The sequence below is a fragment of the Argentina silus genome, assembly GCF_951799395.1.
Source record: "Argentina silus genome assembly, chromosome: X".
In the NCBI taxonomy this organism is placed as follows: domain Eukaryota; kingdom Metazoa; phylum Chordata; class Actinopteri; order Argentiniformes; family Argentinidae; genus Argentina; species Argentina silus.
In genome coordinates this window covers 33,927,483-33,955,249 of record NC_139653.1, presented here as the reverse complement: position 1 = coordinate 33,955,249, position 27,767 = coordinate 33,927,483, and the positions used below count along the sequence as shown (strand labels likewise).

At 43.5% G+C, this 27,767-nt stretch overlaps 1 protein-coding gene across 1 annotated transcript in view; it reads right to left on the bottom strand.

Moving 5' to 3' along the window:
• LOC310823455 (chloride channel protein 2-like) overlaps positions 1-27,767 on the bottom strand; it is a 91,243-nt gene that overhangs the window by 11,145 nt on the left and 52,331 nt on the right. Inside the window, exons 12-21 of the mRNA XM_083696316.1 lie at positions 27,636-27,720; positions 25,197-25,352; positions 18,730-18,799; positions 18,495-18,605; positions 14,529-14,742; positions 9,232-9,365; positions 5,816-6,006; positions 3,644-3,755; positions 3,458-3,528; positions 3,074-3,145 (exon numbers count right to left, since the gene is read on the bottom strand). Of these exons, the coding sequence (XP_083552442.1) occupies positions 3,074-3,145; positions 3,458-3,528; positions 3,644-3,755; positions 5,816-6,006; positions 9,232-9,365; positions 14,529-14,742; positions 18,495-18,605; positions 18,730-18,799; positions 25,197-25,352; positions 27,636-27,720 (1,216 nt within the window). The remainder of the gene's footprint in view (positions 1-3,073; positions 3,146-3,457; positions 3,529-3,643; positions 3,756-5,815; positions 6,007-9,231; positions 9,366-14,528; positions 14,743-18,494; positions 18,606-18,729; positions 18,800-25,196; positions 25,353-27,635; positions 27,721-27,767) is intronic.

Genomic DNA, 27,767 nt, shown 5'->3' with positions numbered 1-27,767 from the left:
TCCAAAAATGTAATGGTTCAAGTTTGATATCAACATGTATGATTAGCAGTGGCTTTTATGATGTAAGTTTGCTTCATATACAGATGGATACAGTATGAAATAAAACTATATTCTAATGAAAGTAAACCTTGAACCACTCAATTTCTGGATTGCTGTCCTCTTATTTATTCATGAACAATGTGATAACATCCATTTAGCATTCGTCAGACGAGTTCATGCAATATTTTATAATTGTACAGTCTTGATTAAGAACTGGTCTCTCATTGATCGAGTTCAAGACATGCTTAGGACAAATTTGTCCCCCCCCACCCCCAAGTATGACTTGCGTCTTCATGAGCAAGTGTGTAAACTACAGCAGATGGAAAAGGAGGAGGGGTTTGGTACAGTGGAGGGGCGGACTGCACTCTACAGATCCAACCCACTGTCCATGAGGAGGTCACTGATTGGACATCTCTAATGACATGGTTGATGATGCACAGCATAGCATGCTGGAGTTGAACCATCTCGTCTCTGTCAACTGCACCCTCATCGCACCCCAACCACTAGAGTCTTTATTTATTTGAGCCAGACAGATATATCGGTGCACCGATATTGGCCTTTTATAGATGTATCTGTATCGGCACATATTCATCCGATAATGCACCGATACAGCATCAAAGATGTGCGTCAGCCTCACATTCCGAAATGATAGAAAATCTGTGTAATTGCTTTTTTCCAGAGCAAATATATACATATATACATATATATACACATACACTCACTGGCCATTTTATTAGGTACACCCGTTCAACTGCTTGTTAACGCAAATATCTAATCAGCCAATCACATGGCAGCAACTCAGTGCATTTAGGCATGTAGACATGGTCAAGACGACCTGCTGAAGTTCAAACCGAGCATCAGAATGGGGAAGAAAGGTGATTTAAGTGACTTGGAACGTGGCATGGTTGTTGGTGCCAGACGGGCTGGTCTGAATATTTCAGAAACTGCTGATCTACTGGGATTTTGACGCACAACCATCTCTAGGTTTTACAGAGAATGGTCTGAAAAAGAGAAAATATCCAGTGAGCGGCAGTTCTCTGGGCAAAAATGCCTTGTTGATGCCAGAGGTCAGAGGAGAATGGCCAGACTGGTTCGAGATGATAGAAAGGCAACAGTAACTCAAATAACCACTCGTTACAACCAAGGTATCCAGAAGACCATCTCTGAACGCACAACACGTCGAACCTTGAAGCAGATGGGCTACAGCAGCAGAAGACCACACCGGGTGCCACTCCTGTCAGCTAAGAACAGGAAACTGAGGCTACAATTCGCACGGGCTCACCAAAATTGGACAATAGAAGATTGGAAAAACGTTGCCTGGTCTGATGAGTCTCGATTTCTGCTGCGACATTCAGATGGTAGGGTCAGAATTTGGCATAAACAACATGAAAGCATGGATCCATCCTGCCTTGTATCAACGGTTCAGGCTGGTGGTGGTGATGTAATGGTGTGGGGGATATTTTCTTGGCACACTTTGGGCCCCTTAGTACCAATTGAGCATCGTTTAAAACACCACAGCCTACCTGAGTATTGTTGCTGACCATGTCCATCCCTTTATGACCACAGTGTGCCCATCTTCTAATGGCTACTTCCAGCAGGATAACGTGCCATGTCACAAAGCTCAAATCATCTCAAACTGGTTTCTTGAACATGACAATGAGTTCACTGTACTCCAATGGCCTCCACAGTCACCAGATCTCAATCCAATAGAGCACCTTTGGGATGTGGTGGAATGGGAGATTCGCATCATGGATGTGCAGTCGACAAATCTGCAGCAACTGCATGATGCTATCATGTCAATATGGACCAAAATCTCTGAGGAATGTTTCCACCAACAAAAAAAAAAGGTGTACTAGCAAGGTGTACTTAATAAAGTGGCCGGTGAGTATATATACTGTTACTGGAGTGCCTACTGAATGGCTGAATTTAATGTTAGCTCTTTGGACTGCAGTCAATTAGCACAGTTGCTAACTAAAAGGATGTTACTGAACAAGAGAGTTATTTGGCATACATTAGCATAACATATTTTTTACCAATAATTAATTTAACCAGATAACATGGCTAGCTTGTATCTATGAATTTCAGATTCAGATGTTCTAGCTAACTTTTGTCACAAGCAGCTTGGGTGTGTGTAGTTTCACTCAACTGTCTGGCTGCACAACGCAGGTTTGTTCACTTTTGTGAAGAGACCAGAATTTACCACTTTGATAAAGTTTATTTTGGGGAGGGGAAGGGCTGGAATAAACCATTGAAATTACTCAAAATTACAGTGGTTGGCAACCAGAAAGCACACAGGGGATTTTAACAGTATGTTTTAAGAATGCTTTTCACAGTGCATTTTTGTGATGTTTTTGTAAATTAAATATAACTGAGTATAACAAAAATGATTTAGTGGATGATCAAACTGGTCACAACAAGCTATATTGAACAGTAAATCACTGATATCAATATCCAGTGCACTGAACATGTGAAATTCTCATTTGGCATAATAAGTAACTGTACATAAAATAAATAAATGTTGCTCTATTTATCAATGGAGATCAATCAGCATTAAGAAGATCTTTTTGTTTTCCTATGAAAACTGTGCTAAAAAAATATATATCTGTGAATTTAGCCTCCCGGTAATCCAGTATTGTCAGGCTCTAGTATTTATACTACAGCAAGATCTTATAGATACAGACTTCAGAGTTCTAGATCTTATAGATACAGACTTCAGAGTTCTAGATCTTATAGATACAGACTTCAGAGTTCTAGACCTTATAGATACAGACTTCAGAGTTCTAGACTGACCAGTCAACCAAATGGGCAATTCTGAACCAGAATCTTTGATGAAATAGGTATAGGTGTTAGGGCACAGAGGGTGTAAATGGACAAAGAGGAGGTGGTTCAACACTTTTGGCACTATGGCACAGATCGGCCCGGTTTGGCACAGATCACAGCCTATCGGCAAGGATTAGCCCTGAGGTGGATGGCGATTGGTTGATTGGATGGACCCGTTGCTGGGTGTTCAGATGCTTTGATTGGTTTGTCTTACCACGACGGATATCCTGACGCGCTTGGGCGGTCTCCTGAGCTCAGGAGACGCAGGGCCCTCAATGTTGTTGTTCTTCCATGGTCAAAGACAAGAACAAGTTAACACAACGCCACAACAACGTTGGGCAAATGTTTCCCCTCACCCTCAGAACCCAACGGTGGAAGTTGAGGAGAGAGTGGGCAGCGTCAGTCTCACAGAGTGGAAGTTGGGACTTTCCTCTCTGGACAAGAAGTGATTGTGAGGTTGTGAGCAACACTTTAAGGGAGGGAGCTTGTGAGCATAGAGAGGATATTAGGGAGTGTGTGTGATTGTGGGATGTAGGGTGTGTGTGGTAGGTAGTGTGAAGGTGTGTGTGTGTGTGTGTGTGTCAGACAGGTGTCTCACCTCCATGCCTTCTGTCTCAGGGTTGGCACAGAAGAGGTTCTTTAAGCCGATGCCAGAGTTGTCCTGTGGGCCTGAGAGAGAGAGAGAGAGAGAGAATAATTAAATGTGTTATGTACTGACCAATTATGACAATCTGTGTGTGTGTGATCTGGTCTGACAGAGGGTGTGTGAATGTATGTGTCTTACTGATGGGAATCTCAATTGGGCGATCCACCACAGAGGGTCTCTTCAGGGCAGGCTTCAGGGGCTTCTGGGGAATGGTGCGGGTGGGACTGAAGGAAGACTCCTCTGTGGAGATCTACACACACACACACACACACACACAGTGGCCAAACTAAATGTTTGCATACTCACACGTATTCAACACAGCCCATACTGTATTGGGGACATAATAAACAGCAACCATACAACCCAAAAAGGGTCATACTGTATACACAGAGACCTCTTTCTCATTGTACAAAGACAGAATGAGAATAAGCCTAAATAACTACCAACCATCTCAGATGTTGTTCTAGACATCAACATGTACATCAGTTCCACTACTCTCTTTCCACCTATCTATCTCTTTCTCATTTTTGTTTTTTATTGTCTTTCTCTTTCCCTCTAACTTTTCAATCGATTTCTATATTTTATCACAACCTCCATTAATGTACAGAGAGAGACAGATAGAGGGGGGGTGAATGAAAAAGGGGAAGGTAAGGGAATGGAGAAAGATTGAGGGGGAAAGTAATGAAAAAGTGATAGAAAAGACTTGTTGAGAGCTAAAACATGAGAAGAAAAACTAGAGAAGAGAGGAAAAGGGGAAAGACCAGAGAAGAGAAGATGGAGAGGAAAATGTGGAAGCGAGAGGACAAAAAGGAGGGAGCAGAAGAAAGAAAAAGAGAGAGCACTGAGAAAGAGTGAGTGAAGAGGAGAGCTGAGAGGGCGAGACAGAGTGCTCAGAAAGCTAAATGAGGGTGTGTGATGAATAGCAGGATATCCGAGGCATGGCGTCTTGGGGGGAAAGACAGAGAAATCACTGGTTCTCTCCTATCCTGCTGTGAATGGCTGAGTAGACCCCCTCTTAGCCTGGGGCGGGGTGCGGAGGCGGTGCAGGGAGGGGTGTGTGTGTGAGAGTTTGTGTGTGTGAATCAGTATTCTAAGCACTGCAGTACTAGTTGCCAAAACAAAGTTAGACAACAGCTGCCTCAAAAAAACAATCTCAGAGCAGTGCACCAGTGCACAGACGCAAACACACATGCCACACGCACGCAAACCTTTATTAAAACAATAAAGGCTTATTAATACACTCCCCTACTCTCTCACAGACACACATTTCAAGTGTGAGGCACATGTTTGGTAACTGGTAGAATTGACCATCTTTCCCATTTTCCATTACCATACTCCACTTCCTCTGGTCCTTGATGAGTGGATATCTCCTGTAGCTACAGTTCATGGGGGAACCAAACCATAGAACTCACTGAGGATTATTCTATCTAGAACAGGGACGGGCAACTGCAGGCTTTGCAGCTAGTGGATCAATTTAGAAAAAAAACAAAACAAGAAATCCCCCCCCCAAAAAAGGTTTGACCAGCTATCGGAATTCATTAAAGGGACACTTTCCAAATTGTCACCTCAATATCGCTTTCCAACTTTACAAACATGTGGGCATGTGAAAACAGATTCCAAATGCATTCTGTAGACCAAAAGCTTTTAAAGATTTTACCCTGAGTGACATATTTGGGAGTAATTTTTAAATCTACATGGTGTTTTAGAGAGGAGTGATCTTACCGTTTCTGAATTAGCTGCTGCCTGTTTGTTAAGCACCACAATAGCACATCTATCCGTTGTGTTTACTAACGTGCATCTTAACCACTAATAACTTGCTGTTGAGTCATTTTGACAATCAGTGAAATGTTCCTTTAAGTTCTATCCAATAGTGTACCTTGCATCATATCTAATCGTTTTTTTCTTATGCAATAAAAAACAACACATTTAAAACAAATTAGAATACATACATTTCACTGTGATATATTTTTGAGAGAAATGTAAAATAGTCAGGGTTGCACTGCTCTGTCGAAAAAATACTTATGTTCAAGACCTTTTATTCAATTATTCTTATTTGCATTGTGAGATTATTTGAAGGTCTCCACCCTCCACAATAGGAAAGTGAATATGTTGATTGTTACTGGTATGATACAATTGGTTATGAGAGATAACTGTGTGTGTGTGTGTGTGTGCGTGCATACGTGCGAGTGCGCGCACATTGCGGCCTCATCATAGTGAGAACATCAGCCACTCTACAGGTCTCTATGGAGCCACACCACCTCAAGGTCGGCTCCAGCTTGTGCCCTTTGATTTCCAGTGTGTGAGTCTGACCTGGAAGCGGACCTCCTGGTTGACCCTCTGGCTGCCGTCCTCACTGCCTGGATGGGAGACCACTGACAGGCGCTTCTTGTCGGCCACCACCTGCTCCCGCAGGTACTCCAACCTCCGCGGGCGACCCAGCTGCTGGGACAGCAGGGACTGGAGCTGGGCACGCTCAATGGAGCCCAGCAGGATCATGGACTCTGAGAGGGGAAAGTTGGTTGGTGGTAGTGGTAAGGAGGGATGGGGGGAGGTAATAAAGGTAGAGAAGAGAAGACGAGGGATGATGGAAGAGAAATAAAGGGAGAGGGGTCAGGAGATTGGTGTGAGAGAGAGGGAGGTGGGGCAGATTGAGTGGGAAGGATGGAGAGTGTAAGTTAATGTGCAGACTGCAGGAGACCCCATACACATATTGCAGCATTGTAGAGCACCAGGGTGATAGTTCTCTATCAGTCGACTCAGTTTGACCCCTCACAATAGGACAAGCACTCCTGTGACCCTATTAGCTGAAAACCTATTCCATCACATCAAGGCTTGAGTGCACTTTCAAGGACGTAGCCCTACTCAGTGAGTAGAGAATGTTGTGTAAGGCCTACGGAATGAAGTAAGCGAAGCACATCCACAAAAAGATGTACTACTGTATCTATAATCAAGTATCGAAATGATAAGAATGATTAAGAGTAACAATTTGAAGTATAGATTGATTTACTGTTTTTGATTTATTTACTTGTTTTATTATTTTACTGTTTTATTCTGTTGTTTTAACACCAAGAGTTGAGGGACAGAGCACTTCCATAAAAGCACTTCCCTAGAAGCAACTTAATTTTAGCTACTTAGCTGAGTCACGTAGCTTAGCAACCGGTTTCCTGTGAGGCCTGCAGAGAATTCTGCAGAAGAGTCCTCAAGTGAACATACTCAGAGCAGTGTCCTCAGTCGAACTCGGACCAGTCTATTGGAAAACCCCACATGAAAAGTACCTAGAATCCCAGTGCTAAACTGGAAACCACCCTGAAACGGAGTGGAGTATATAAGGAGCTCTCCGGAGCGCTACATCGGTCATTCCCCGCTGAGAAGCGTTAAAACCTGAAGGCCTGTTCCAGGAGGGAGTGTGTTGATACCTGAGACCGGGTTAGTACTGAGACTCTTAGAGTCCAGCCTGCGAGGTTGTCCAGTGCCGGAGCTCACTCTGATTAATTCCTGACGCAAGGTCTCGCAGCCTGGTTGCTGTTAAGGAAGGAGCACCCCGACCATACTCTGAAATCTCAGCCACTGTTCCTCTCTCAGCATCATTTTTATGCTCAGGGAAGAAATCCTTGCTTCACTTGGAAGGGGAAGCGAGAGTCGTGTCTCTTGGCCGAGGGCACGTTTGCCAACCCCTTAACATAGCCGTGGCTGATTCCTGGTTCCGTTCGACGGGACTCTACTGGGTCCTCTCCAAATTCATATTCAAGTAAGATCAGACAGAGTAGGGAAAGTGGTAGGATTTTATTATTTTCTACTTTTTACATTTTTAACAATTTTTAACTTTAAATTCTGTCTGTAATCCATGTTTGACATGCCTTAAGCCTAAATAAAGATCTAACCTGCAATTAAAGCAAGTTTTTCTAAATTTAATTATTTTTTAGTCACCGAAGAATATATACCCTCCTTGCTACATAATATATAGACTTATAGCGCATTATAGGATCTGAATGGTTATTCTAGCCCCAGAGATATCTACCATCTGGTAGTATGTCTATTATCTCCTTTGGGTAAAAGTATACTTACCAATAAATTACTTATCCACAACCACAACAACTTGCACTCGTTAAGATTAGAGCTGTCGTTAACTATAGGGGCTTTTTAATGTCATGCAAGTCTTTAGTGGGTTATTTATGTTTGCATAGTGTGGAAAGAGGAAGCAGGGAACGGAGACAGTTAACAACGGAGTGAATCTAATCGACACTAGCCTAAAATATCACTTTTAGCGTCCTGTTAGGTAGGTGACCTTCAGCCTAAGAGTTTTTTTTATCCCTTAGAGGACGGCTACAAACCGGGGCCTTGTACGGGGGTCTTATTCACCAGGAGTCATCTTCCACCGTAGATTGAAGACCCATCTCTTCAGGCTACATCTTAACTGTCCCTCCTAAAGACCTATTCATCCCCACTACCCCCCCCCCCGTGCAAGTTTCTCTCCTGTAAATAAACTAAACTAAGAAAACAAAACAAATAAACCAAAAAAGCTTCCTTTCTTCTAGCATTGTGACTGCCAATAGCCCCTGGTTTATCGTTTTATGAAGGGCAACCCGTCCCCTCATGGGATCTGACAGTGGTTCTCAAGGCGCTGACCAGCACACGTTTCGAATCCTTGGAAACTGTTAAACTTATAAGATGGCATTAGCTACGGCCAAACATGTGAGTGACATGCACAAGCTATTGGTCCACACCTGTCCTCAGTTTGCCCCAGGCGACTCCAACTTGACTTTACGCCAAAGCGCGCCTTTAGTTCCCAAAGTAATTTCGGTGATGTACAGCAGTCAAGCCACTGTGCTTTTCCCATTCTATCCTCTGCCCTTCTCCTCACCAGAGGAGATACCCTGCACCCCCAGCGTGCACTGTGCATATACATGGAGAGAACAAGGTAATTTCGAGAATGTGACCATGTTTGTCTGCATCGCTAACCATGTTTGTCTGCATCGCTTAGATTAGACACAAGGTTGTGTCTAATCTAAGCAGCTCCTCTCTCACTGGATAGTTGAGGCTATCACAGAGGCCTACAGTTGTTGGGGACTGCAGTCTGGCTACGTCCTGGGCCAGCTGGGCGTCTCCCCACACCTTTGTGAGGTTCTACTGCCTAGATGTCACGGCTCCATCCGTGGCGCACAGTTGTGGGCGCTGGAATGGGTGCTGACTAAGTAGGGTATCCAAAAGGCTTTTCTGTCGGTCTTGGCAATTGCAAGTGTCCCATAGTGCGGGGTCGAACCGAGTTGACTGGAAGAACTTACCATATTGCCTTGCTTACATGGTTTGTGAAAGTGTGTGGTTCGCAGAACAGCTAATGTTCACTCAAGCCTTGCTGTGATTGAATAGGTTTTCAGCGAATAGGGACACAAGAGTGCTTGTCCCATGGCAGGGGCCACCCTCATCTCCTTCAGGGAACCTGGGTTACAGACTGTAACCTTAAATTATGAAACTAAGGAAAACAGCAAAGCCTGTGTGTGTGTGTGTGGGCGACTGTTTGGATGTTTTAAGTAATTGCCTTTCTGTCAAAATCTGATTATTTTCTTAGATAATTGGCGTAGCCAATTCGTTTGGCATCATTGCATAATTGAGACAGTCCTGGCATAGAAGAATTTCTTAACTTGTATTTGAGAGCCGTGCAAATGTGAAATCTCTTTCAAGTGAAAATGTGTACAGGGATTGTGTGTGTGTGTGTGTCTGTGCCTCACCTGCAGATTCCACCAGCGCCATTGTCTTGAGGTGTCCTGCGAGTAGTACATCGTGCAGGTCTCTATAGCAACAATTGAGTGTGATGTACCTCACATCTCTCACCATGATGTCCTCCACACGGATATTATACTTCCTAAGAGAGGAGAAGAGAGGGAGTGAGAGGAGATGGAAAGAGGGAAGTAGTGTTACTGTAAGAGCCACCTATGTAGCCAGTGAGCAAAAAAACCCCTCAAAAACTAAATTGGAGATTTAGGAGGTGACTTTGAGACCACATTCCTGAGCTGACTGGTCATTCACAAACTCTGAGCATTACAGAGTTGATGTTGCGTCCGGATGCTACAGCCGTATAGGAAGTGTCATTGTGTGAGCAGGTCCTACCTCAGCACATTCTGCCTTTCCACAGGCCTGCCAGCTATAAACAGACAGATTTCCTTCCTGCCAACGTGTGCCAACCTCCGACACGACAGCAGCACTCGTTTCCGCTGCCAAGCCCTGCCCATGCCAACACTCGACACAGGCCAACCCTCTGTCCTTCTACACAGCTCGAAACACAATACACACCTCTACAGCCCCAAAAACCAATACACTGAGCCCCTGTAGCTCCCTACAGGTAGGCTGACAACCTCTAAATCTTGAAGCAAATATATGTACTGTAGTTCCTTATAGTTACTGTAGGCCCCCAAATCTGTCTAATGAACATAGGAGTTTGTTAGACTGCAGGCACTTAGAGGTATAATTGACCATTATGAAGCACACACACACACACACACACACACGAGTATGATGTACATAATTGTTCCTTCACCTTATACCACTCAGCTTTTGAAATACCACTTAAACACTGGAGATGGATTTATCAAAAGGGCAGAGGAGAGTCACGCCCCAACATGAGACATTATATTTGTGTGTGTGCGTGTGTGTGTGAGAGAGAGAGAGATAGAGAGTGAGAAACAGAGTGTGAATGTTCATGTGTACAGCTACTATTTGTAGGTACATAAGAGAGTAGGGCAATGTAGGGCAACATTTATGCTGTATCTATAGTATACAAACATTTCTGAGCAATGTGTGTGGGAATTAGTATCGGAGATCTGCAGTGTGTGCATCTTGGGGTATATTCCTACTAGTGTGTGTGTGTGTGTGTGTGCTCTGTTCGCTATACAAGCATATCAGTATGAATACTAGAAAAGACATTTCCTGAAGAAATGTTGTGGGCTTGCAAGTCGTATTTTGGTCGTTGATACATTTAAAAGGTAGTTGGACTATAGATAGTCTGACTCCTCCCATACAGCCAAGAACCTTGGGGCGATCCTTGACAACCACTTATCCTGTGTGGCGAACATCACAGCAACAGCACTCTCCTGTAGATTCTTCCTCTACAACATCAGAAGGATACGTCCATTCCCCACCACAGAAGCAGCACAACCTTCGGTCCAAACACTTGTGATCTCTCGCCTTGACTACTGCAACGCACTCTTGGCCGGTCTCCCCGCCTCCACCATCAGGCCTCTGCAGCTCATCCAGAATACTGCCGCCCGTCTGGTGTTCAATCTCCCCAAATTCTCCCATGTCACTCCCCTCCTCCGCACCCTTCACTGGCTCCTGGTAGCAGCCCGCATCAGATTCAAGACCCTGGTGCTCGCCTACCGACCTACAGGGAACAGCCCCTCCGTACTTGCAAGAAAGGGTCAGCCCCCAAACCCCTGCCTGATCACTCCGCTCTTCCACCTCAGCTAGCTGTCTGGCTACGTGGATGCAGCAGCCGCGCTACTCGGTCACGGCTTTTCACTATCGTGGCGCCCCGCTGGTGGAACGAGCTTCCCACTGCTGTCATGACTGCAGAGTCACTACCTATCTTCCGCCATAGATTGAAGACCCATCTCTTCAGGCTACATCTTAACTGTCCCTCCTAAAGACCTCTTCATCCCTACTACCCCCTGTACAAGTTTCTCTCCTGTAAAATTATTTATTTATTTATTTTTAAATAAAGAAAAAAAGTAATTCTTCCTTCTTCTAGCATAGATTACTTTTTCTTATGATGACTGATGGATAGATGATTCACTTACTTCAACAAATGTATTTGTTGTAAGTCGCTTTGAATAAAGGTGTCTGCTAAATGCACAAATGTAAATGGCCATAGGAATTAATAGGATTTCAGGCAAATTCGAGTAAAGCTCAAAAAGTATGTTTCTAAGCACTAGTTAAGCTATCTTCCAAATGGCAGTTTTCATCAGTTAAGAAGCAGTTGTAGGACTATAGGCAACACAAGGTATTGAATTTACAAATGCTATTTTGTCAACATTTGTGTCAGTCATCTAATAAAATGAATTATTTGTTAATCTAAAACTAGTTGCTAGGCAATAAATTCCAGTTTTAAGTCAAGTTTCATTTTTAACACAATTGCTGTGTTCCAAAATGTGTTCTTGCGATCCGTACTTGGTATATGCTCTAGATAGACGCATTTTGGAACACAGCCCATGTTAACTAATGACAGTTTTTAGGAGATTCAAAAAGTTGAATAGTTTAAAAAATATAACAGGTCTCAGAGTTATTTTCACTGGATTCATAATCTGGAGTTTTCTGCACATTTTACAGCTGGATTGGTTTGAATAGCTGTAGAGCAGTGGTGGTTAAAAATGCAATCTTTTGATTTCCATAGAGCTTCATGTTAATTATGTGCACACTGAATAGTTTAAAAGTATAATGAATATAACAAACATATATAAATGTAACCAATGCAAGTTAGAGGTCTCTGCACGTTTTAAAGTTGAAATGGTGTGCCTGGAATAGCTTAAAAGTTGCAGGAGGAGTAGCGGTGAAAAACTGAGCAAGAACAAAAGTTGGACTTGCTGAAACACACCCACTAATAAGTGAAAAACAAACCCAAACAACTGTGCAGCGCTGCAACACTGACATGAAGATGGTAATATTTGGCTGCTAAATATGCTCTCATCATAATATAATTTAATATTATTCATTATTTCGCTTTCCCCATCATCCCAGAAACAGAGAGTGTGAAAACCTTTGCAGGTTAGAATATTTATTTAACTAAGGTTTTTCAATTATATTAGCTTTATTATTGCTTCATTATTGTGTGATAATTGATCATTTGCATGATGATCGACCGACAACCAAAATTTCACGACTGTCACCTCCCCCACACACACACACAGTACTGATCAATTCAGTAGTCAAATCGAAGCAGGTGGTGTGAGGGAGTGAGGAGGCAAGAGAGAGGAGAGACAGAGGTAGAGAGAGTTAGAGAGAGGGGGAGTCTTCTGCATCATTACCTCCATTTTCTGCTCTTTAGCCCTTCACCAGCAACAAGAACAACATGACACACCAAACACACACACACTGCTGTGATGTCAACATCACCAGATACCACCTCCAACCCTCAGCAGACATTAAAGATAGATGAACAGGGGTGGTGACAGACACACACCATAGTACATAGTGGTAGTATAGGGAGGTGCTGGACATCAAATGTTATTTGTCACGGATGCATACAGCCGTAATTGACACAGTGAAAATCTTTGGGGTCTTCGCTTAGCAACAGTCGACAACAATCAACAAATCAGCAATACAATATAATATAGTAATAAAGTGACAATAGTAATAGTGCAATAATGTGCAATATGTAACAGTCACTATTAGTTGGTGGTTGTGTGTGTGAAGTCAGTGCTCTGCGTGAGGGTTTGTATGTGTGCATATATGTGTGTGTGTATGTATGTGTGCATTAGGGCAGCGACGATTAGTCGACTTAGTAGATTATTTTGATTATGTAAATTTGTCGATTCACATATTTATGATCCTAACTTTAGCCCTAACCCTACCAATTGAAAATACCCCCCCCCCCCCAAAAAAAAACAAAAAACTGCAGACTGATGGGTGTTCTATTCTATGGGTGTTCTAAGACGATAAAATACTATAAAACAAATTGATGAAAAGAAGGAAGACATGGATAATTGTCTCCCACTTACCTGTATTGTAGGCATCCACACTCCACAGCATTTACAGGCATTAATCAAATGTTTGAGTCATGATGAACTATATCATATGTCAATAGGTACAATTTGAATATAAAATAAAGTATGTGACCATTGAATGATGGCATTACAATTACCCACACTTTAATGCATTTGGAAAAAGTATATATCAATATCATTGCATTCAAAATGATGTTGTTTTGGTAAATGAATTGTTTAGACTAATCGATAAAAATAATCTATAGATTAATTGATGACAAAATAAGTGCTAGTTGCAGCCCTAGTGTGCATATTCTGTATGTGTGTATGTGTGTGTGTGTGTGTATGTGTGTATGTGTGCGCGCACAACAGTGAGCTCTTTGTAATACTGTGTACACTACACCATTTCTTTACTTCATATTCATCATCTGCAGCACAATTCCAGTGTCTACATACAGTATGTGAAAAGGGCTATTTTCTATGTTCTGTAGTCAAAAAGATAGGAGAAGAGGTCTTAAGGAAATTACCCTTTAGCCATTACTATGATGTCACAAGGGTACATTTTTTAATTTATTTTTATTCAATGATTTTCCGAAACTACGACACATTTCCAGCCAGGTGTAGTGTGTTTGTGGCAGCAGTTTTTGAAAATCACTGAATAAAAGGTAATTACACCCAGTGACGTACACACACACACACACACACACACACACACACACAGCGAGATACAGTGAAAGAGAGGGATAAATAACAAAGACACCAGAGACAACTGTGATGCTGATGTAGAAACAATAAGATAGACATACTAGGCCCAACTCAGCCCAACCCAGCCCGACTCAGGGACTGACCAAATAGAGGAACAAGACATAGGGATAGAGAGAATAAGTAAGACGGTTGGACGAGGAAAACAAGTTTAATTAATTTGGGATAATTACACCATGTATACCTGTAATCAACATCATTTCAAATGTCTGTAAGTATCCACAATAAAAAGAAAATGTAAAAAAAGGATAGAGAGCGGGGGTGGAGAGAAAGAGAACGAAGGAGAGGGGTCAACATTTGTGTAGAGCCACTCACTTGTAGCATTCCTCGGCCTGCTTCAGATGACAAGAGAGAGACGGATGCAAGAGATGTAGAGGAACAGAGAGATGGATGGAGAGAGAGAAAGAGAGAGAGAAACGGAGAGAGAGAAAGGGAGAGAGAAAGAGAGAGAAAGGGAGAGAGAAAGAGAGAGAGAAAGGGAGAGAGAAAGAGAGAGAGAAAGGGAGAGAGAAAGGGAGAAAGAAAGAAAGAAAGAAAGAAATGTTGGTGTGTTTCGCCCTGCCACTCACTCATGGTGTCCCCAGCCCAGCTCGGGCAGGTAGGGAAGTTTCTTGATCCTGATGATGGAGTCATAGAGGGAGGGCTGAAGGGACTGGGCCACCGCATTGGCCAGGATCACCGCTATCATTACCGGCAAGATGTGCGAGATCTGACCTGTCAACTCAAACACGATGACTGCCGTTGACACTGTGTGAGTGACCGCTCCAGACAGGGCAGCCGCACCTGGAGAGACGGGTGAGACAAAGACAATGAAAGATCCAATCTTTTTCTCTCAATATTTCTAATAAAGTGGCAGGTGAAGAGGAGATAGGTGGTATGAGTAAGAGAGAGAGAGAGAGAGAGAGCAGAAGGCAGGGGTGACTCCATTGGGAGATATAAAGCAAGGGATGAGTGCTGGCCGGGGAGAGTCTGGACGGGTGGGGAGGTGGAGAAGGAGGAGGAGGAGGAGGAGGAGGGTGGTGGTGGTGGGGAGGTGGAGAAGGAGGAGGAGGATGTTGAGCAGCAGGGGCAGTGAACGAACGCTGGCTAAATTCCCTTCATGCTAATGCTCCTCTACCTCTCTAAGTCTAGAGATGAAAAATATTCATCAGACCCACCCACACACACACACACACACACACACACACACACACACACACACACACACACACACACACACACCTGTATAGCGGTTAACTTAACACTTTACAATAAGGATAGATGATCAAGCATTAATTAATGCATTAATTAACATTAATTAATGATTCATTATTGTATCTACATGAGCATGACTTATTTGTACATGATACGGATATTAATACATCCATAGTTAAGTGACTTATAAGGATGTTAGTTAATGTTAATAAATATGAATGACTTACACTCATTGAACACTTTATTAGGAACCCTAACCCTAACCTGTACACCTTAAAAAAAGTCCTTAATAAAAATCTGTTCTGAAGCTGTGATGTCTAAAAGTTAATTGGTTTCCAAGTAAATAGCCTATTTTTCTACAGAAGCCTACCTATAAATCGAGTCCTGTAGCCTAATGATTTCATGTTTATTTGATAAAACAACCATAGGCCTATAGCGCACATTAGTTTGATCCAATGTCAATCGCGAGAAAAAGATAATAGTTACATTGTAAGTAGCATAAATAGTATGGAAGCTTTGAGTGGAAAATTGTTGACTGTCCATGTCAATCTACAGATTCAAATCATATTGAACCTAATGCGTTTATAAAATGGATCCCATAGTTTTTTGCGAGGCTTCCCCATGAGACTTGCTAATTTAGGTGCTAAAAGTTGACTCCGCAAATGACCGGAAGAGTGCAGACATCCTTGTTAATGTTCTACACACCCTATGACACCTGCAGTGTGAATATGCCACGTAATGACACTAAGAACCTTCTCATTTTCCTACCCTTGTAAAAAATGTTCTGGTCGTGCGACTACAAACGTTCCAACTTCCAGTTCAGAAAATATATGTATTTTTTCCTGTTGTCTTCAGGATTTGCCTAAACTGGACATACATGAGGTCCATTGGCTTAATAAATCTTCAACAAAAGCTACCAGGTGTCCGTTTTCAGCACCAGGCAGGGAGTCTCAGTCAGGGACAGTGACACAGCATGGCTAGTTAACAAGCTAGCTAATTTAGTATGTACAGTATTAGGCTTAACATTTAGTGCAGCTAGCTCTATGAAATCTAGTGTAGACAGGCACGTAGGAAGGGGGGTGTGGGGATGTGGCTGCACCCCTTGTCAGCGGGTATCTTTTTCTTTCTTCTTTTTGGTTAAATTGTGCAACTGTTGACTGTAAGCTTTTCACTCGCACTAACCACTATGTTATTCTCACTATGTTATTCTCACTATGTTATTCTCATGTCAAAAGTCACCAGAATTCCTTGTTTAACAGGTGATGAGCAACATTTTAACTGGGCACATGAAGGGTGTGGGGGAGAATTGCTGTCACTGTCGGAATCGGGAAAAATAAAAAAAGATGTCACCTTACTCCATGTCCATCTTGCATTACGTTGCTCTCTCTCACTATATGCGATCACTTTGAGTGGTGTACGTTGACATGGGCTCCTGCTAGATTGTAGCACAGGTTTGGATGATTTGGGATTGATATACTGACAAATATATGCTACCCTCTGATGATCAGCGCTGTTTATCGGGTCCAGACGGGTGGACTCGGGTAAACTGTGTCATTGTGTCATTTACGTGAGACCCGATAATTTCATGCTTTTCACTTGCCCTAACCGCTACATTATTCTCCCATCAAAAATCACCTGAATTGCTTGTTTATCAGGTGATACGCAACATTTTCTCTAGGTACAAGGAGGGGGCAGCCCCACTTCACCCCTCTCACAACATTTTAGGTAGCACCCCCTCGCGAAAATATACTTCCTGTGTCCCTGCCCTGAGTTTAAAGAATTTATATAAATAATAAAGAATGCATTGGACATCGTTGATTATTAGGCTATTATATTTGTTTAGGCTACATTTGGCTATAGACTAGGCTAATAGGTCTACCCCTCGCTCCCAACAAACTAGCCAGATACGTAATTTGTTTACTACCATAATAATATAGGTTATGCTTTTCACTTTATGGTCCCTATTATACTATTTAATATTATTGCCTCATCTGAATTGTGACTATTGAGTGTAACACTATTGTGTGAGAATAATCTTCAGAAACTAATGTACAGGGATAGCCTTTTTGTGATGTCACTTAGTGCAAAGAGCCTATTATAGTTCCCCCAAAATGCTCCCGCACATAGGCTGTAACTTTGTGACAGGCATATTCGGCTATTGTCACATGTTACAAACTTTCCCAGGGGGAATGTCTTTAGCAGCCAGATAGTCTGTAAATATTTCCCCAGGAATTTACAACATTGATTCTTGCTTGAATCCTATTGCAAATCTGATGTGAGACTCCCCCAGTTCAAGTGCAAAGTGTCAAGTCAAGTTCAATGTGCCAACATAGGGATACTGTTACTGTTTACCATTTAGCTAACTAGTTAGCCAGCTGCATTTTCTTGTAAAGAAGTAATATTTAATGGGAAAGTAAAGTAGCTAGCTACACTCATGCTACTGTACACTACTCATGGCTTGTAGAGTAGCTAAGTGTGTTAGCTTGCTATCATTTCTCTGATGCTAGTTATCAGTTTAACTCGAAAATGACTGTGCAGCTAAGAAATTGCTTGTTAGTGAGTATGACATATATCGGGTAGTGTTATTACTATGTTGGCATGTTAGATATGTATTTTAGGTTTGAGATATTGACACTGTTGTTTTGCAGAAACCAGAGGTAACATAATACGCTGGTAAAGTGGAATGTCACTGGAGACACCTAAACAAGCGTGCAGCACTCAACACTGACATGATAATGCAGATATTTGGCTGTCAAACATTTGGCTGTAATAAAATTTTGATTATTTTGCTTTCCCCTTTCATCCCAGAAACTGAGACAGTTTGAAAAACTGTGCAGGTTAGAAGATCACATATTTCTCCAATCCCCCATTTTATAACATTTACTAACATTTACTAGCATAGTCACTTAACTATGCATTTATAAATATCTTTATTAATACATGCACAAACAAGTAATGCTCTATAGATGCAATAATTTATAATTAATTCATGTTAATGAATGCATTCATTAATACTTATTAATGTATCCTGATTGTAAAGTGTTACCGAGGTTAATCATCAACATTGTCAGCAGCAGAGGAAAACACAGATGTCAACAACAGTGCCTTGTTGTGTCTAGCTGTGCAAAATATTGACTTTTTGCATCAATAACGAGGTCGTATTTTTTTGTTTTGTCAATTCTTGTCAATGTTCTAGTCTGGTGGTGTCTACTGAAGTCAGAAGTACAATAATTATGTCTAGTCTTGTCTAAGTGTAATGTATTCTCTGGTATGGTTATGTCCAGTCTTGACTAGGAGGGTACTTGGCTGCATGTTGTTTTGTATTAGCAGGTCTAACTCACCCACGACAGCGTACCCTCCTGGTACAATGGGGTAGATGGTGCCGTCTGTGTGAATGCCATCAGGGAACCAGGCTGCCATGCTCTCCCCGACGAGACGGCCAAACGCTGCCCCTGAAACACGTGCACAGGAAATAAGATTTTGTATTCACAAACCAAAAAACTAAAACTGGACAGCATGAAAGTGTTAATACAATTGTGGAAACACAACCATACAGTACGCATTCTCTTCTCTTACCAATGACAAATACTGGCATGAAGGCTCCACAGGGCACGGGGATGGTGGTGGCTAGGGCGGACATCCAGAACTGTCACAGATACAGGGAGACAGGGAGAACAGTATGGCATTTCAATTAGCTAATAGGACAATCCTGAATTTAACTCAGGTGCACTGACTCCTGATTATTTCGGGTTAGGGTTTTTTAGCTGCACTATGACTGAGTTTGCGATGTGGAGCCTCATCTTTTCAGATGCGGGTCTCCGGCAGGGTGAGATTGAACTGTCACTTCAAATCTTAATTTGATGAAAACACTGAAATGAACTCATGAGTAATGAGCCGGCCTAGATGATTGGAGGACGCAGGCAACAATGGGAGAGACTGCTTATTAGGGAATACAAACAAAGGAAAATGTCACTGGTGACAAGCTGCGAGTGTGACCCCCCACACACTCACACAAAAACTATTTTCAAAACAAATTCTCACATTCGCCCACCTCATCCCAACTATTTGCCTCCCATAGAATACACATTAATATTGATGTGAAGTTGAAATGTGAGTGTTACGTAGACATTGCATAAAACTCCATCTGACTTTGTAGCGGTTTGAAATAGACCTTTTAATTACACTTATCTTTCTCTCTCCCTTTCTCTATCTCTCTCTCTCCCTCCCTCTCTCTCTCTAGTTAGCCGTAATTAAGCCCAGCTGCCACTGTGAAGTAATGGATCTCCTTCAGTAACCCTACACTGCTGCTTCCACACCTATCGCATACACTGAGGGGCTCTCTGTCTCCGCCTCTCTCTCTTTCTCCTTCTCTGTTTCTTCTTCTCAAACACACACACACACACACACACACACACACACACACACACACACACACACACACACACGTCACACGTCACACACGTCACACGTCACACACCTGTCATGTCTCACACCTGCACCCAAACAGGGTCAGTGATGGGAAATATAACAAGGCAGAGGAAGTGCCATCAAGGTATGTATTGGGTTGCCCTGAGACAACCCTTTATAGACCGACTGACGCATGCAGACACGCACGCATGCACGCACACCCACCCACACCCACGTCTACATGATGAGTGCTTGGATGCAGTGAATCAACAGGCATCAGGGCCTTAAATGTCTGCTCTGATCTCAACACTTGGCTAAAGCAACACGCACGCACGCACGCACGCACACACAGGGTTGGTCAAACTCAATAAGACAGAGGTGGGTTTAAAGGATCTGGAAACTCATAACATCGGCTTAAGGTTATTACAGAGGTAGATAATATCTGGATGAGTGTGTGTGTGTATGTTTGTGTGTCTGAATTTCTGTGTGTGTTATTTCAACTCCCCCATTAATGTTGTTAATTGATGAACTTTGTGAAAACATGCGTGTGTGAGACTAGGGTCAGTCTAGACTCTAGGATTACCCATAACCGCACAGTCCTGCCTTGCAGTATTTCTCACCCGCATCACCTGTCTTTTCTTTTCATCTGCCACCATCACTCTTTACGTTATCTCTCTTGGTCAGTCTCAGCTTTGTTATGACATCATAATGTGGATGTGGCCATCTCTACTGCTCTGGTAATAGGTCTCAGTCTTTTAAACACACACAACGCCAGAATGAGCATGCACGCACACGCACTCACACACACACACACACACACACACACACACACACACACGACACGACACACACGACACGACACACACGACACACACGACACAAACGACACAAACGACATACACAGACACACAGAATGTCAGCATCACTTCCCCTTGAACAGTAGGAGATGCAGGGCAGCGGCTATCCCCATGGTGATGAGGTTGACATGCTCACTTCCTGCCTGGTGACTGTCACCCTTGGCTTTGCCACCGGGTTGCCATAGGGTTGCCTGGGCAATGCGCTCATGCAGGTAGGAGCAGATATTTTCATCATTATCATGCCATATGACCGGCTGCTGTTCAACATCACCTCCAATACTGCATACTACCTCCAGTAGTAACCTCTGTAACAGTGTGTTTGAAGTTACAGAGTTACAAACTAGTCCGTTAGCCTACCTGTCAGGCTCGGTCCAAGGTCAAGGACGTGAGAGTGGAACTGTATAGTGTAGGTGTCCTGCGGAGGAGATGTGGTCACTAACTGTGGCGCAGGGGAGGTAAGTCCCTATTCTCTTGCATCAGCCAGGCCACGCTCTTGTCTTGGAATGTTCATTGATTAGGGTAAGGTCCAGAAATATAAAGTCTGTGCAACTTAATAATTTAGTAACATAATCTTCCGAGGTGGGAAGTTTCCATTCGAGCAAGCCGGTTCCTTATTCCCTCCTTCTTTATTTCCCCTGGGGAGAACTGGCCAGTAGCCAATGCTGTGACCACCCCCCCCCCCCCCCCACACACACACACTTATACCTTATGTTTGTTTTCTTGTTTTTTTTCTACCATAAAATAATGCGTCAACGGTCCCTAGCCTGGTAGACCTTGAGCATCTCAAAAAACATCCCTTGTAACACCAACCGACCATCTACCCCATTGAGTGGGCGTCCGTTACCTCCATTATCCTTTCATGCCAAGTGGCGGACAGAGGGTAGTTATACAGCTGCAACACCAAGCATCCGCTGATTGTTAATGTGATTTTGAACTTCTACAAATAGGTAATCCCCCTCACAGCTAGACACGTACTATACACCTTGAAACGTTGGACAGCCATTACCAACGCCAAGACCTCCTTTTCAACGGTGGAATAGACCTGCTGATGCCTATTCCGTTTCTTTGAAAAATAGGGCACAGGCCACTCTACACCATCCCAGTCGGCCTGTAAGAGCAAAGCTCCAATACTCACATGTCTATCACCAGCCTGAACAGCCTGTCAAAATCCGGGGCTCTCAACACTGGCTCACTGTACAAGATAGCATTCACCTGCTCCTAGGCTACCTGGCATGTTTCCGTCCATAGGAACTTTACAGACTTCTCACAATAGGTTAGTCAAGGGCTCAGTTAACACTGCAAAATGAGACACAAATCTCCGATATAATCCACACATACCCAAGAATCCCATCATCTTCCTACCATTCACCTACCATTCATATCCAGCATAAAGGCCACCTCCTCTTTAACTTGGGCCAATTTAACCGGATTCACCCTGCATAGATGTTACTTAATAGGAACCGCCTTTTCTGTGTCCACATCATGTACTGCTATGGACATACGACCTGGCACATCAGCAAACAGAGAGAGGTGAAACATTTAACATCATCCATCTGGGCTTCCGATAGCTCCCCCAGCTGGGTGTCCAACTCGGCCACCGCCTCAGTATTCTGCAGCCGAACACTCACTGGTAAAACGTGAGGGCCGCTGTCCACCACGGCAGTAGCGAGTCAAATTGTCTTTTTCAAATGTTTTTTTAAAGGTATTTTACCTCTGCAAAACAACCACCAGGGGCATCATTAAGCAATTCGAATGGATAGGCTTACAATGTGTTATAGACCCTTTTCAGTGTTTAGAAATATTGCTGTAGTAAACAAAATTAACTATAGGCTATCCTGACAGCAAACTCCACATGTATGTAGGGTACCTTCCTAACTCACATCCAGATCATAGTTACTGCTATTTCCTGGATATGTACCTCCAGCTGTGTGGGTAAGCTATCTTTAAATTGTTCCACCAAAATCAACTGCCACAATTCCTCGAAAGTGGATGCCCCACTGGATCGACACAGTCTGTCAAATGTGTTCTCTTGTTGCCTAGATAATTCTAGGTAAGTCTCCTCCGGTTCACTCCGTAGGGTATGAAATATCTGTCGGTATTTCTCTGATACCAGCTCTTACGTGACTACAACTGCCTTTTGAACAATCTCATAATCCTCTTGAGGCCGCCAAAATGCAAGGCTGCATAAGCTTCCTGTGCTTTCCATACTGACACACCTTGCAGTAACAAATTCCAATACAGTGCTGGCAATTTATCCTTTTAACTATCTTCTCAAACCAGGAAAACAAAATATCCACTTCCTGCACATTACATTTGCTGCTGTCTCAGCTGTTCTTGTTGTAGGTGAAACCTGGCTTTTTCAAGTTCCATCTCCATCATCCAATATTGTACTGTATTTGACACCCTCTCTTTGTTCCCCCATCAATCCCTCAATCATTCCAACAATCATATACGCTTAACAACACAGAGAGGATCCGCCACTTTATCATCACAAACACAATCAATCAATCTTGGACGAGCCCCTAACTGTTACAAACTAGTGCGCTAGCCGACCTGTTGGGCTCGGTCTAAGGTCTATCTAGACTAGCTATTAGCTTGTTAACTCTAACGAAATGCGGTCACTTACCGGGGCGCAGGGGGGGTATGTCCCGATACTCTTGCATTGGCAAGCCCTCGCTCTTGTCTTGGAATGTTCATTGATTAGGATAAGGTCCAGAAATATAAAGTCGGTGCAACTTAAAGAATAACATAATCTTCAGAGATGGGAAGTTTCCATATGAGCAAGATGCGCTTCCTCTCTCGCGTCTTCCTTATTCCCTCCTTTATTTCCCCTGGGGGAGAACCGGCCAGTAGCCAGCGCTGTGACCGCCCCCTCTGGCTTGAGGTGTGACTTTCATAGTATAGTGTCTACTAGGGTCCTACTCTATTCTATCTTCCCCGTACCTACATCACAACATGCATTCGATCACTACAAACCAACAACAACTGTGACCAAATGTATACAGCAGTGCATCAGCACACTTCTCTCTCACACACATTTGTAATTCCCTCCTTTCCCTTCTTCTTTGTTGGCCTCTCCACCTCCCCTGTTCTCTCTCTGGTGCTCTCTGTCTCTCACACACACCCTCACACACCCACACACCCAAAGATGGCCACAAGTGTGTCACAGCCTGTTTATGGTGGTATCTATGAAAATGAAAAAAGGCCTTTAGGGCTCAATGAGGTTATTAGGGAGAAGGGTTAGAGCCCATATTATGCGCACACGCACACACGCCCGCCCACACACACACACACACACACACACACACACACACACAAACAGATGTTCCAGAGGGCTCACACCTGCTCCTTCCATATGCGAACAAGACATTAGCTAAACCGTTTTTAAAAGTTCCTCTTAACCCAGAGAGATGAGGGAGAGAGAAATGAAAGAAGGGGAGAGGGGTAAAGAGAAGAGACTGGGGAGAAAGAAGAGGGAAAGAGGTAGAGAAGAGGGTAAGGATGGGGGAAAGACAGCAGGACATCGGTGGAAGAAAAAGCTTGAGATGTGTGGACCTACAGATAAAGAGAGAGGGGGAGAAGAGGCAGGGAGAAGTGGAGGCAAGCTCAAGGGGAAGAGTTTTGAAGCAGTAGCCAGGACATTTATACTCTATTTAATTTGTCATTTGTCAAGAAGGCTTGTGTGTGTGTGTGTGTGTGTGTGTGGGTGTGTTTGACAGATCCAGAGGACAGTCTATTGCTCAGGTCCCCCAGAGGCCTTCAGGGGCCCCAACTCCTATTCCCACTTCAATTACAGATCGGCCACCACTGCCTCCAATAGAGGGCGTGTTGAGCAAGAAGAAGTGGGCGCACACACACACACACACACACACACACACACACACACACACACACACACACGTTGGTATTAATATACACAGTTCACACTGTGAACCTTTAGACCTGCTTAATTGCAGCATACAAATAGTCTTGGGTTACAAAACAAACGTTATATTGTTGTGAGAGTGTGTGAGTGTGTGTGTGTGTGTGTGTGTGTACATGTGTGCAAAGCAAATGGAAAGAAAGAGAGGGAGAGGAGGATAGAGAGAGAGTGAAGAGAATAGAGAGATGGAGAGAAGATAAATGTACATTCTATAAAGTCATTTCAATGTATGAGCTGGTCCCACTGGTATTTAATAGTATGTTTTAAACATTTTTCCTGAGTCTGAGAGGGAGGGCATGATAGACATGATAAGAACAGCAAGACAGCAGAGAGAGAGACAGAGAGAGAGAGAGAGAGAGAGAAAGTGAGAGAGAAAAAGAAAGAGGAGAGTATACAGTATCAGTCTTCCATTACTGCGGAACAGATCATCACACTCAATCAGATCTCTCTAAAGAGATCACACACCCCTCAGTCACTCGCCCACAACCTCCAATCCCCACACACACACACACACACACATCAAAGCACAACAATGTAACCATTCTTAAAGCTCTGATATACTGTAACACTGAGGCCAAGGGGAAATGGGTTGTGTCCCAATAGTCTTACATACAGTACACGTCCCCCTGTCCTCATCTCCTTCCCTCATAATCACTGGTAAGCCAATTGACAGGATAGGATGGCATCTTATTGCTTACAAATATCATGTTGATTCAGATCCATGGTCACAAAGGAAAGGAGACTAGGTGGCCACTTCAAACTACACAGGCCTTGTAACAGTGCAGGAGTTGAATCACAATATGAGAAGGCGGGAAAGAGGATGATAATGAGTATTATGATCATGATGAGGTTCCTACCTTCATGACGATGAAGAGCACCAGTGTGACAAAGACGTTGACCTGGGGGTGTTTCCAGGCCTGCGAGTGGCCGATGTAGTCAAACTCCTCCGCAATGCCCTGCTTGGCCCATGTCCTGTTGTCTAGCAATGTCACCAGAGACTCCTTCTGGGTCAGCTGGAGGGTACAGGAAGTGACATCATATTAGGCACTGAGAGATGAGGTAGAGGAAGTTAGATAGATAGATTTCACCCGAGACACTGATCTGATTTACTCTGATCTGAATTAACAGGTTTCCTACTGATTGCATTTTGCCTTCACATTCGTCGATTCGGTTAGACCCCTCACTTTGGGACACACACTTGTGTACCTTTCACTGAAGACCCTATTCAGTCACGCCTGGTAGAGTCCGGTGACACTTGCAATCGATAGCTCCGCCTATCACTCTCCCAATAAAGAGATGCAGCAAGCTCACTATTTCATCGTTTCAACTCTTCACTCGTTGGCTGTCCAAAGCGTACTGTAGTCGTATTCTTGTAGCTAGCTACAACTTAACTGTTCTAATGAGAATCCTGTGATTCTCCCAGGACATTAGGTTATCTCTACTGGAATCCTGTGCTTCAGATCGACATTCAAGGAATATTGTCGAAAAATTTGGGAAGGCAAGTTGATTTTCACCTTGTGTTAACTCTCTGAGCTAGCAGGCTAACACGAGAAGATCTATAGCTAGCCTGTGTACTAGTTTGACAATAATTCCTCAGGTAATTATTCTAAATCGCTAGGTCTCTTGTGTAGGCTACAGCTAGCACTTGGATGGTTGGCAAACTAAGTGACCTGTTGTCTCTGAATGCCTGAGGCCATGGCTAGCTTTGACAAGAAAAACATTTCTCGCCTTGTGTGAGAAATATTAGCGCCCTGTTCACAGGATGGTTGGCTAGCTCATGTTTGTAGTCCCAGGACTAGTTTGACATAATTCCTAGCTAGCTGCCTTGTGAATGAGTGTAAGCTTTGGCTAACTAGCTGAATCTGACCAATTGCTAGCTCCTACACTTCGCACGAACAGAGCTTTTTGCAGCCCCCTGTGGGGACCACCCGTGGGTTGGCAGCATCCTGGGCCCTGTTCAAGAGTGTCACTGTTTCAGAGATATATGCAGCTGCCAGTTTGGGCTTCTCCTCATACCTTTCAAAGGTTCTACCACCTACCACCTCTGTGGTGCCTATCGTCTTTAGTGCTGGTTTGGAGACTGCATTCTTGCATCCGTACAGGTTTCCAGTTCGGACCAGGCAGCCAGGGCATTTTTCAGGGAGAACCTGAAGTCGACTGAAGGGAACTAAAGGTTACAAATGTAACCCAGATTCTCTGATGAGGGAGATGAGGGAGACCCTTCACCTCATTGCTCCTCTCGCGTTGAGCTCGTGAAGAGTGGTTCACTGGATGGAATGGTAGACAGGGCTATCGCTTGCAAGTGTCACCGGCCTGTACCAGGCATGATTAAATAGGTGTCTTCAGTGAAAGGTACACACAAGTGTGTGTCCCATAGTGAGGGGTCTACCTCATCTCCTTCAGAGAACCTGGGTTACATTTGTAACCTTTAGTTTCGGTTGGAGGTAGGATTAACAAAGGTTTTGGTTGGAGGTGGTTTTGGTTGGAGGAAGGATCGACAACGGTTTTGGTTGGAGCTCGGATCAACTAAGCTTTTGTTACGAGCTAGGATTAACAACTGTTTTGGTTGAAGTGACATCACACACAGTCCTGTGAATCTGATAACTGGTGTTTTCCTTTCAATCTAATGTCATGACGGTGTTCTGAAGGATAACACAGCAGGAACCTGATCAAAGTTTGGAATAGATTCACTTAAGGCAATGGAGGTGATAATGGAATGTGAACTGGGTAGGCTTTTGGAGTGTGAAGTTGTGTGAAAGCCACTGTGAGCTGGTGTAGAGTTGTGTTTGGTTTGGCTAGTGTGTTACTGACTTCAGTATGTACCTTTTAGGTAGCAGTGCAGTTAGGCAGAGAATCAGCTTAGTGTGGCTGATTTACTACAAGAGTCTGACTCACCCTCATTACAGAGACAGTGATGGAGTGAAGAGGTAAAGAAAAATACTGTGCCTGTGCGTCTGTGTGTGTGTGTTTCAGGCCTGAGGACCCGTTGAATATTCTGCTGTTAATTCTGCTAATTAGACCGATGAGCGGAACAAAAGCGGAGAGGCAACTACATTAGTCACTCTAAACCATCTTTACTCATGGAACATAGTCACACACACGCACACTCTCCTCAATCCTCTCTCTCCACCGTTGATGATGCACCGTTCACATTTAACACTTCCAATGTGGTGAAGCCACGTGAGTGTGTGTCTCATTGTATGTCATAGACATGTCTATATTCTTCCATAGCAACGTAGTGAAAAGAGTTACAAACTTCAAGATCCAGTTACCATGGGTGGCTGGGTGGAACTAACCTTGCCTGCCATGAACTGTCCAAATCCAGGGGGAAAGGTTAGAGTGGACACCAGTAGAGTGACCAGTGCTGGGTACAGCAGACGCCTAGGTGGAGAGGGGTGGGAGGTGAGAGGGGACAAGAGGGGCAGTGA